The sequence below is a fragment of the Colossoma macropomum genome, unplaced genomic scaffold (genome assembly GCF_904425465.1).
Source record: "Colossoma macropomum unplaced genomic scaffold, Colossoma_macropomum, whole genome shotgun sequence".
In the NCBI taxonomy this organism is placed as follows: Eukaryota; Metazoa; Chordata; class Actinopteri; order Characiformes; family Serrasalmidae; genus Colossoma; species Colossoma macropomum.
In genome coordinates this window covers 15,109,217-15,121,380 of record NW_023494807.1, presented here as the reverse complement: position 1 = coordinate 15,121,380, position 12,164 = coordinate 15,109,217, and the positions used below count along the sequence as shown (strand labels likewise).

General features: G+C 38.7%; 1 protein-coding gene across 1 annotated transcript; it reads right to left on the bottom strand.

Moving 5' to 3' along the window:
- Positions 1 to 274: 274 nt before the first annotated feature.
- Positions 275 to 11,603, bottom strand: LOC118796842 (phospholipid scramblase 2). Its single transcript, XM_036555980.1, has 8 exons — positions 11,577 to 11,603; positions 10,335 to 10,650; positions 9,418 to 9,492; positions 8,158 to 8,350; positions 2,834 to 2,945; positions 1,178 to 1,277; positions 405 to 463; positions 275 to 301 (listed from the first exon to the last, which is right to left on the bottom strand). Exons 2-8 carry the CDS (start codon positions 10,645 to 10,647, stop codon positions 275 to 277), a joined length of 879 nt encoding a protein of 292 aa, XP_036411873.1. The 5' UTR covers positions 10,648 to 10,650; positions 11,577 to 11,603.
- Between the last annotated feature and the right edge of the window lie 561 nt (positions 11,604 to 12,164).

The following is a 12,164-nucleotide window of genomic DNA, read 5'->3' as shown; positions in this document are numbered from 1 at the left end:
GCCTAGCAGCAAAAAACGTGTCACTAGACAAACACTGAGATTACACTGTATTTTTAGAGGGCAAACATTTACAAATGTGTGTTCAGGGTTTGTGGGGGAAAAATACTGAATTTTGCATTAGTTGAGAGCTCTAGCTATGTATTTAGAAGGTTTCTCAGGTCAAAGCTATTTTAAGGCACAAATTAGTGGTTGCTCAGTAACGGTGAGACTTGTCTGCAGATTTTCACAATCCGAAGTTTGGGTTTCTTCTTTAAGGGCTCTTGTTATCTTTAGTTCAGCTCATTTCGAAAAACATATGATTCTGCAAATAAAAAGCACAGTGCGATTTACTGTTCACTCAGTATGCTGACAGCAGTTTTATGTTCATTAGGCAGATTTAAAACTGATGCAGAGGATAAACTCACCAGGAGAAATGTAGCAGCAAGCAGCAGCACTTTGGTACTCACACACAGATTCTGGGGCACTGAAAAGGACAGAATCACAATCAGTAGCTGACTTTAGGCAGAAACCCTCTAATCCAGCAGTTATAGGGGCATCCTTGTTTATTATAAAGTTCAAGAGATAAAGTGTCGTAGAAACTGTGAATACTGCAGATTATGGATCTTGTTGGTAACCGTTTTAATTAGTTTTTCACGGATAGTGCTTGTAATGGGAATTGCACCAATTTTTCAAACATTCTGCAAAATTCAATGGTTAAGATGTAAACAACGTCATTCAGAGTGGTTTGGTGTGAAATGCTTAGTTCTAGAGAAACCGACAGAGTCTGATTTGTTCAAGTGGTAGTGATAGAAACCAGACGTTAATAATGAGTTAATGTCTCTAAAAGCTTTTTTTTTTTTTTACATAAAATGGTTATGAATACACATTTTACAATTTGTTTGTGGTGAAGTATGTGCAGGATGTTGTAAGACAAAATAATTTTTTCCCCAGATTTACCGCTATTTAACCTTACATATAAATATTTAGAAGACATGTAGGTTCAGTGGTGATTTTGAATAGTAAATAAAATGGCTATATTTGTGTTGTAGACATTGCAACCCCTGGTTCCTATCAGCACCACTGCTGTAAAGACATCAGTAAGTTTCTCTACAATAAATTACTGAATTGTGTAGAAAAAAAATGCTGGAATTCCCATTTATGTCTCCATTTCTGGCATGTGGATGTTGGTTGAACTTACCATCCAAGCCGAAATGCTCATGATCCATGTTACAGCCCTCATTGTACCCTGGCCACTTTTTCCATACAGTTCCAATGCGCTCACCAATCATGGAGACAACCTCAGGATGAAAAATCAGAACAAATTATTAAACAGCTTCAAAGGCTTCATGCCTGAATCTGCTACTTGAAATGGACATTTCACCTTACAATGAATGTTTAATACGTTATTTGTCATGTTACATATTTTAGCACAGCACGTTGCATCCCTCAGTCTCATCAGTTTGGTAGAATTAATGATTTTGTAACCTTTTAGCCCCTCCTCCTCCCCACTGTGATAAAAAAATCTTGTGTTAGCATAGCCACAAACACAGAGGCTAATATACGGGCACGGTAATTCTTCCTAGCAGTAACGTTGGCTGTCTGCAGCTTCCTTCTGCCAGATAGTGGGGTAAAACATTTAGAAGAGCCCTCAAGTATCTGCTATTGTAATTCTTCAAAAAAATCCACCCACTTTCAAGATACATCATCAGAGGAGAGTTCATAGTCTTTAAACCATAAATCTCTAAAAAAAGAAAAAAAAACTGTAGGGGATGAGGATACATGTTAACAACAGCTTTAGTGATAGTCACATTCTTTCTTTCAGCTGGAGTTTCCCTTTAAGAGGAAGAGTCTCCTGATAGGCTCACAGATCAGAGAGACAATCTGATTTCTTCAGAAAAAAATTAAATTTAGATAAAGACATAAGAAATCTTTATATAAAACAGTGTAGGTGTGTCCACCTTTGAACATACAATGAGGGAAACAAGTATTCAGGCGCTTTTGTTTTTTGTTATTTAATGTACTTCCATACTAGAGCATATTTCCACTCAAATTTCATGTCACACATAATGTCTTTTGACTTTGCATAAATATGAACAAGTACATATGTACAAGCATAAACAAAGATGTTTTTTAAAAAACTAAATTGCTACAGAAAAAGTATTCAGACATCACAAATTAATAATAATAGCACAAACCACTTGTTGGTGATTACAGCTTTGAGACGTCTACAGTAAGAAGTAATTAGCATTTTGCAGCATAGTGGTTTAGTTTTGGTCTATTCTTCTTGGCAAAGTGTCTTCAATTCCCCAATCTTCCGAGGGTCCCTCTGATGAACTCACAATTTCCAACTCCCTCATAAATTATTAATGAGATTCAAGTCAGGAGATTGGCCAGGCCATGCAAGCACCTTCGCCTTGTTTTATTAGAAACCAGTCCTGAGTCATTTTGGTTGTATGTTTGGGGTCCCTTTCTTGTTGAAACATCTTCTCCCCAGATTCAGTTTCTTGGCTAGTGAGATTAAATTCTCCTATAAAATGTTCCAGTACATCGTTCATGTTTCCTTCCTTGATGTCTAATGGTCCAGTACATTTGTAGAGAAGCTGCCCAATATCATGATGCTCCCACCACCATACTTCACTGTGGGTCAAGTGTTCTTGGTGTCATATGCGCAACCCTTCTTCCTCCAAACACGATGAGCCCAATTATTTCCAATTATTTCCAAGGACATATGGAACAGCAGTACAGATGGAGGAGCAAGATTGTGCTCACCGTCGGGGTTCTGACCTGAAACTCTTGGCTCAAGAGGTGAATGATGGTGATACTCACACATGAGCATGGCTTGGAGAAATCTCACCTGAAACTCCTGGTCGGCGAGGCAGCGTACTGAGCAGCAGGAGCCTTGTATCCTTACTGTGGAGGACCCTGCAGAGTCACACACTTCGAAGTATGGTGTTAACATACTCCACCTGATAGACAGGGGGAGCCATGTACCACATACAAATGTAAAGAAGATAAAACATTTTTACTGTGCTGTTCGAAAGAAGTTTGTACTAAACTGGAGTCTAAGTAGACGTTATAAGAATACTTAACATAAAATATCCTAGATAATCTTAAGATTCTGAACTGTATTGAATGACTTCCTGATTGGCCATCATACTAAGAGATAGGTTATCAAAAAAATAAATCCATAATAAATAGTAAAAAATCAAATGTACACAGTTCTGCAGAAGCCCTGAAGGGTATAATGATGCGTTCCTGACTCTAAGTTGCACTTCTTCAGTTTTTTTTTCAGCTACTGAGATGTGTCAGACGGATAACACGAAAAAAGTAATTGGCTAATACTTAGCATTTTACACCAGCTATAACCAGGAGGAGGCAGCTTTTTTTTCTCCCTTACAACTTCGGGAACCAAGGGCGTTTTCAAAAGGTTATGCACTGTTTTGCTATGGTTTCTGGGTTGAAAGACGTTTTATCGAAACAGTGAGCAACAGGCTTTGAGTTACGTTTTCTCTCGTTTGATTGGTGTGTCTGAGGTGTTACCCAATCAGCAGTGATGTGTATGTAAACCCCACAGTATTAAAAAGGCAGTGCACACAATGAATTCTAAGTCCTCTACAAATGTGGCCGCTGCAGCTTGGTGTACGCAACGACTGACGATGTATTAAACTGTTTAAATAAGTATTAAACACTTATTTAAGCCCATTTCATCAGGCTCTGAAAATTCTTCAGAAAGAACGCCAAGAACGGCCTTCTCAGCTGCCATTCAACACAGCACTGTTTTTGTTTAAATAAACATTTTGCTGTGTTTTGTCAGGGCTGAAAGCAGTTCAGTGAAAAAAAAAAACAGTACTGGAGAGCTACGTGGCTAATAGTTAGCATGCTAAGGCTAAATATATATATTTTTTCACCTGGTCCCTGAAGTGTCAGGGGAAAAAACAGCCCATGTTGGTTATAGCAGGTGTAAACAATTTTTTTTTCATATATTACATTCAAGTCTGGCATAACATGAGGAAATTTTTTTTTTTTTTGAGGTCTGTGATGGCTGCAATTGCACAAGTGATGCTAGAAATGTTTTGTCAGCAACTTTTAATATGTTATACAGACAGAAAAAAGTGGAACTGCTAAGACTAAGACTAAGAAATGCACTTTAATTTTTTTCTTTTCTTCTTATCCTTCAGGACCTCTCTTACTTCATCATATAATTACATACACATTACATATGTAGTCTATCAGCCAAGATTTGTTTGGCGACTGACATTCTTTAGTTTTGCACTGGTGCTATGAGGCTAATGCAGCTAGAAAACTGCCTAAATCATCACACACCTGCCTCAAAGCCCTGTGAGTTGTTGAATAATCTCAAATAGACTTGTTTATATAATTTCTGACACTGTATGAAATACTGGTATGTACAAAAATGGACAAACGCACAGACAAAATTCAGGCTTCAAGATGGCTGCTACTGTTGTTTTTAGCTAGGCCAAGACAAAAAGCCTTTATCCATATTTGATACAATGGTATGAGGCTAATTAGCATTACCCAGATGCTATCTCTGTTTCCACATGTTCTCTGCTTTCATTTATTGCTATTAGCTTTGTGTCCTTTCTATCAAATGCTAAGTTTAACAACCTGTGTTTTCTGTATAGCTTTTCTTTAGTTTCTGGATCAGGGGGGTAGCTAGCTTTTAGAATGGGGTGGGCAAGGAAGCTCCAGAGATTTCATTGGGGTGGCACAATGTTAGGAAAAAAAGCTAAATAAAATAGCGTTGCTTTATTAAAATGACATAAAAAGTGATGTTTTCACTCTACATATTACTATGTTACTAAATCTGTCCATCATTTCCACATGAATAAAATAGTATCAATACAATTATTGTTGAAAGTAAACTAAAAGACAAAACTGTGTTGATGTAACAGATTTTTTTTCATTCATGAGGAAATGTTGTGTTTGAATCAAAAAAATTAATCACTTTTTTCAGCACAGAACATTCCTATAGAAAGACCCTAGAAGATAATAATTTAGGCTTCTATCACTGCAGGTTATAATGATGAGAAAGCTATCCAGACAGCACTGTATAAGGTAACCTACAATTACGTGCTATAATGTAGCATACAGAGCAGCACTGCTGAAGGGACCCAGTGCACGTTCACTCAACTGTTTGCTAAGCGTGTTAGCCTATGACAGCTAACTATTAAATGCACTGTCATCATACTCTTTTCACCATAAACATAAATGATACTTTATTGATGATGGCTGACTGTCTCACTTTCCATAACTGGGTAGCCAGAATGGTGGCCATACTTAATTCTAGAGTGGCACTGGCCACTCTGGCCACCTCTTGGTTATCCCTCTGTGCTGGATATGGCTTTGTCTTCATTATGGTGGTTAGGCAGCATTGAAAACTTTAGAAATACATTACACTGTACATGTATAAATGGTTTTGTTCTCAATTAGCCACCCCTGAGATGAAGACAACATTTAAATGCTGTGTTTTGTAAGCTACTCCACTCCTGATGTCCTGAATTGGAGGTCATGTTGGTGTTTTCATTCTGGAGTTAAAAGGATCACTGCGTGTTTAATTGCATCTCTGAGTTAGCCAGAGAGAGAGAAAGGGAAAGAAAGAGAGTGAGAGCTATATGCTGACACAAAAATCAGATTCACAAAGATGGCCTTATCTGACCCTGCAGAACGGCTGGCACTGGAAGAAAGAGGTGAAACGAGGGAGAGAGAGACAAAATGGGCTGGCAGATGAAAGAGCAGAAGGAGGAGAGCATGAAGAAAAGAGTTTTGTCTGAGTTGGCACTCTTACTGACGCAATGGGAGCTGTTTAAAATGGCTAGAGATCGAGCGTGATGTAACATGGGGTGAGCAGAAAATCCTCCGTAACAGCTTTGTTATGTCCTGATGGTGTAACCAGGATTTTATTATGAGGGGGCATGGGATAGTTACACTGACCAGCCACTTAATTAAGGACACCTCCTTGTTTCTACACTCTTTGTCCATTTTATCAGCTCCACTTACAGGAGCACTTTGTAGTTCTACAATTACAGACTGTAGTCCATCTGTTTCTCTGCATACTTTGTTAGCCCCCTTTTACCCGTTCTTCAGTGGTCAGGACCCCCATGGACCCTCACAGAGCAGGTACTATTTGGGTGGTGGATCATTCTCAGCACTGCAGTGACACTGACGTGGTGGTGGCGTGTCAGTGTATGTGTTGTGCTGGTCTGAGTGGATCAGACACAGCAGTGCTGCTGGAGTTTTTAAACACCTCAGTGTCACTGCTGGACTGAGAATAGTCCACCAACCAAAAATATTCAGCCCACAGCGTCCTGTGGGCAGCGTCCTGTGACCACTGATGAAGGACTAGAGGATGACTAACACAGACTGTGCAACAACAGATGAGCTACTGTCTCTGATTTTACATCTGCAAAGTGAACCAACAAGGTAGGAGTGTCTAATAGAGTGGGCAGTGAGTGGACACAGTGTTTAAAAACTCCAGCAGCACTAGTGTGACTGATGAAGACTGTGGTTATTTTGTCACGGTCCAACAACTCTGCTAATTCCTGTAATTTTAAAACTTTATTTACTGGTGATTACCATGGTAAAGCATTCGTCCAGCTAGAGTTCCCAGATAATCTTATACAGAATCAACAGCTGAACAACTACACTAGGTGGAAGGGTAGATTACCTACATAGCAATCTTACATTTTGAAACATTTTTATCGGCAACAATGTGGCATATGCAGTTAATCCATTTGGGTTTTTTCCCTATATTTTCTTTTGAACAATCATCAATCTGCTCCACCCAGTCCAATCAACAATCATAAATCTGCCCCACAGGTGTTCCTGTCCATCCTTCCACTGTGAGATGACAAGAAGTCATCTGAAAGGGTGTGTTGTTGTTTAAGAAGACGTTACTGAGAAAAGGAAATAGACAAAAAAGAAAAAACTTGCAAATCAAGTTCTCAGAAGTGTTCTCAGAAAAATCACCACCCACCTCATAATTATTGAAAAACTGTTTGGGAAATTTTGGATTATGAGAAGCAGAAAAAGCAACAACTTCTAAGACAGAACTTTGGAGGTGTAAAACATTTCTGCAGATTTCTTTGAAAAACTGGAAAAAAACTTGTCTTTGATGGTCTTTGACTGGAAATTAAATAAATGAAGAATGGTCTCTGAATTTTGCACAGTACTGTATGTAACCTGAATTAAGTGAGTGCCGCTTAAGTTAGGGTGACCAGATGTCCCAGTTTTCCAGGGACAATCCCTGTTTTTGGTGGCCTGTCCCTGGCTGGAGCTGTCCCTGGAGATGTCTCTGTTTTTAACTGTGAATTAAATACACGCTAGAAAGTCCTATGAAAGAGCTGGCAGCACAGCAGATGTGCGGACATCTCATGTTGTGCTTATTTTGGCCAACAGAGGGGGCTGGCTGACTAACCATTTTTACCACTTGCTCTCCTAGTTAGAAAAGTGCTGTGTTAAACTCGACCAGAAGCTAGCAAGTGTCAAGTGAGTCCACAACATCACCACAAATGTCTTTTCAAGACACGGCATAACCCAGGGATTAAAAGGAGGGATGGGGTTACAGGACTTGAATCGTACTACCAGGTGATAGGTAGGTCTTATTTGTGTAGGCATACAGTCTACTTGAATGTAGGCTACCATGCGATCTACAAATAGTGCATCACTTTTTCACCCATCCATATATGACATATGGCATATGCTGACAGCAGCAGTCTTTTTTTCTGTAGCTACTATCTAGTGTCTTTCTCCATAGTTTAATATAGCTTTCCTCATGGTGAATGATTTTCTGACACAGTTTACAAAGTTACTTAGTTAGTACCCAATTTTATAAGTTAGTCTTCACCATAGTTTATTACAGTACAGCAGTTACCAGGGTCGAAATACATGAACTAGAACTGTCCCCCCCTTTTTTACTTCATAGATAAAAACTTTGGATATTTTAATGATATATTGACCGATGAACTGGACATGTTTCAGAAATCTGTCACTTTAGCTTAAGTTAGTTAAGATTTCCATTTTGACTCTGGCATAACCCCAGTCCTGTTGGGCTGGAGTCTTGATTTTCCTGCACACCTGGTTTATCTCTGTCTATTATGGAGTGTCTTAACAGTGGGGAAAACACTGAGTAAACACTGAATAGATATAGTTTAGGGGTACCTCTGGCGGACGCTGCCGATGAGCTCCCTCTGGGCCGTGTACGCTCTCATTTCCATCAGACAACAGCCCAGACAGCATGAGTCTGCCCTCAGGGGCCTTTCAAACTGGAAGACGTGTTGGTGGTCTTGGTCGAAACCCTGGAGAGAGCAGGAGCGAGCAGGCCCACAGCACTGCACACACACACATGAGCTCTCTGAGAGAGAGATAGAATGAAAAAAACTATGAAAGAATATGGAAGAAAGTAGGCCTCTCTTTCTCTTGGCCTTGGCTTTACATCTCTGTGAACCTCCCCTGGGTGAATTTTCTTAGAGCATTCTCACTTCACGATAGGTGGAGGTGGTGGGATGGTGAGGTGATACACAATACTGCACATTGATGTAATCAAAACTCAGAAGACATTTAAAAGTCACCTCACTTCGATCAAAGATAGTGAAAAAAAAATATTTTTATAATAAAATGTTTATTTTATTATAATAATTGTTATCATTCAAATGTTAACCATTTTGACACTACCAAAGCAATACCAAATGTTTCTGTAGTGACAATTTGAGCTCATATTGAGCAGAGCTCAAAAACACTAGCTACTACAGGACTAGCAAACACAGCGTTGAACAGTTACTACACACATAAAATCATAAGATTTTCATCAAAACACAAAAAGTTGTTGTAGAAAATATATGTTTCGGCAGTGACAATTCTCAATGTTGCACACTGATTTACAGACTTTGGGACACAGTTACTTTCACTAAACTAAATCTAAGTGCTCAGCATGTGGCCATGAGGGACAGGGATGCAGTGTCACTTTCTACTCTAAAATACAGGGGTGTGGCCAAAATAAGGCTCCACCTATGGAATAAAACTCATTGTGTTTTGGTAGTGACAAAAAAACTTGAGAGCCTTTTTTTCAAGTAATTAAACTCACAGTAAATCTAAATCAACTTCTCTTAAAAAGGTCAGAAGGATCTTTTAAAAATAACATTAAAAAACTAAAAAAAAAAAAATACAAACAAAAGTAAGTATTATTTTCACAAGTTAAAATTTAGAGATTAGTGTTTGGGACAGACACCTCCCAACAGAAATGACCTTATTAATGGTGATTTTAGATACATTTAGCTTATAACTTTCTCAATTAATGCTTTTAATAGATCATAACAAAATCATTGTAATCACTGTAAATAGTTTTTTTAAACTAATTTGGTATAATGGTCCATACTGGTCTTGAAAATGGATTGGGCTTTTGACGTCCCATCCCGTATTTACCTTCCACAGCCACAAACAGTTGTTCTCTGGTTTCCGTGGTGATGCTGTATGTCCTGCGGGCTATGCACCGGGGACCTGAGACACAAAATTAATAGCAGTGAGAGTTCAGTCAAGAATGTATTGTTCTGTGCAAAACAAACGCATCCATCACGTAAAGTCTTCCTGCATTCCTTCACACTTCACACTTATACACTTATTTCATACTGTTATTGCATTTTTCACATATGGTTTAACATATAAAATAAGTTTAAAACAGACTTAAAGGGGTTTCTTTTTAAGCACTGCTCCCTGCTTTGTCCAAGTAGAAAAACACATAGTTGGATGTTAACATCCTTTCTGAAACAAATGATTGTTATTTGACATACTAAGGTAACAGGGTGATTGCAAGTGTCTGAATCTGTTCAATTCAAAATCAAAGCAATCAAAGCAATTCAGTGACTTGGCAATAATTAATTTGAATTTGATTTCACAAGGAACTAAAGGGGGTGGGGTGTGCATTCATATCTATTACAGTGCCAGACTAATATAAATCTGTAGTTAGCCTTAATTTGGGTGCAGACAATCAGCCCTCCTTTGTCTGCATTGACATTATCATTAGGGATGCATGATGATAACAGAATCACACTGTTTTAACAGATATTTGCTTAAAAAATATATGCTGGCATCAGATGGATGTTGAGATTTGGGCAATATTTAAAACAGTTGCTAATGCAGGTGGATGTAGTTCCACTCTCCTTTGATGGCATCGGCAGACACATATCATGAAACATATTGGCTCAGAATTCCCATATTAGTGCATGCCTAATTATTATCTACCAATGGGAACCATTTCACAGGGCTGGTTATGAGGAATGATTTATACAGGGATTAAACACAACACATCTGCTCTGATTACAGACATGGCCTGCATCTCTCACCTTGGAGCTCAGGTATGGCAGTGATGTGCAGCTGGCGGACTGTTCTCAGAACAGCTAGACCTGCTGGTAATCCCGCAGTGATCCACTGCTCTTCTTTACCCATGCTGTTCATCTCCATTCCCACTGTCCGGATCCCTCCACCATCACTGGACTGGTGGGAAGAGATGTGGCTGTGTCTGTGGTCATGTGGGGCAGTAAGCTCCTGCGGGCCTGTGGAGGGTCTCCACCTCCTGCTGAAGGCTCTGAACAGCATCTCAATGTGCTTCTCTCTCTCCAGGACAAATGGCAGAGGCTGAGCTGTTACAGTGGACATAGTCTGAGAGAGGAACAAGCCCAGGTGTCCCATGTTAGATTGATTGTTTAAACAATGAATAGTTTTGAACACTTCTCTTGATCTGAGTCCTCATTTCATCTGTAAAGACTGCGTTCATTGATAAAAAGCATAAACCAACTAGAGAGCTGTCTATAGAAAAGCAAGCTTTTTGAAAGTTGTGAAAAGAGGGAATCAGATCAGCACTTGCAGAAGCATTGGGCATAGTTAATACAACAAATTGGAATGTGCTGAAAAAGAAAGGAACCACTAGTGTACCAATAACTAGACATCAAACCATTTGGCCAAGAAAAACAACAGCAGTCGATGACAGAAACATGGAGTGTGTTTACATGCACACCAATGATCTGATCATTATTGGATTTCAGGGATTATCTGATTATTCAACTGGTCATGTAAACAGCGTACTCTGATTTCTTAGACTGGATTAAGGCCATTATTAGATATTAGAAATTAAGAGAGCTGGATTTTAGCTCAGTCATGGGATTTTTCAGTGCATGTATACCCTTACTCTGATTTCTGTAGTTTTTCTCAGTCTGCGCAGGTGCAAAAACAGAAACAGAGTGCTGTCCTGAAAATAGCAAGCAGGATATAACACAACACCCTAAAAGCTGAAATTCTGATCAGTTGTCTCATATTAATCTTTTGATCTCAAACCCAAATGTTTCTAGTATAGCAAAAACAAAAGACTTTGGCTAAAATTTAATAGCTTGTGCTTATTGGCCATTTTGACTAGAAAAGAAATAACTTACGTATATGCTTATACTAATATATACCGAATATGTGCTGAAAATGAATATACTAGTTCACAGCACTTAAAATTCATGTCTAAGTAAGTATCACACCAAGAGTCAAAATGGAAAATGACCTTATAAAGCATATAAAAAAGTTGGATCAGTTGCGAGTCTTACCGTGCTCGCTGCTCCTCTCTGGGTCTGGCTGATGTGTAAATCTCAGCTGGTTCAGAGTGATTCAGTCATGAGGGTCTAGGAAGTGTCTCTTGCCCTCCTTCTGTTGAAGGTGGGTTTCTAGGCAATCCCTGAAGACTGCAGTTTTGTGTATGTGTGAGTGAAAGCACACGAATGTGTATGTACTTTGGTACGTGTACTTTAATATCCTTTTCCCCCCTCCAGTCCAGGATCTGCTCTTTGTGGGACACCGCTCAGGCATGTAATTCAGATCCTGCCTCAATGGGAGCACACACGCACTAGGTTTATTTCTTTCATTTTAAAGAAAATGTTCTTTCATTCAATATTTGAAAAAGTAAATAAAATAGTTGTATGAAATAGTTTGAATGCCCTAAATTGTATGTTAATGCATCTTTTGCAGGAAACTCATTTTTCTACTAATTTCACTGAACAATTTCTATTAAGTTTAACATATTGGAAAAAATAAAACATAAAATATAAAATGTGCCATAACTTTTGCACAGTTTATTTTTTCTTTTTTCTAGTATGTTAAAAATAATCAAAATTGTGCATGCAAATGTTCAGACGTGT

Bases quoted from the DNA above. Each gene is read 5' to 3' on its own strand.
- LOC118796842 (XM_036555980.1), bottom strand. From the start codon at position 10,647: ATGTCCACTGTAACAGCTCAGCCTCTGCCATTTGTCCTGGAGAGAGAG. The intron at 8,351-9,417 runs GTAAATACGGGA...TCTCTCTCTCAG, and splicing joins ACTGTTTGTGGCTGTGGAAG to AGAGCTCATGTGTGTGTGTG. The intron at 302-404 runs GTGAGTTTATCC...TTTTATTTGCAG, and splicing joins TTGCTGCTACATTTCTCCTG to AATCATATGTTTTTCGAAAT.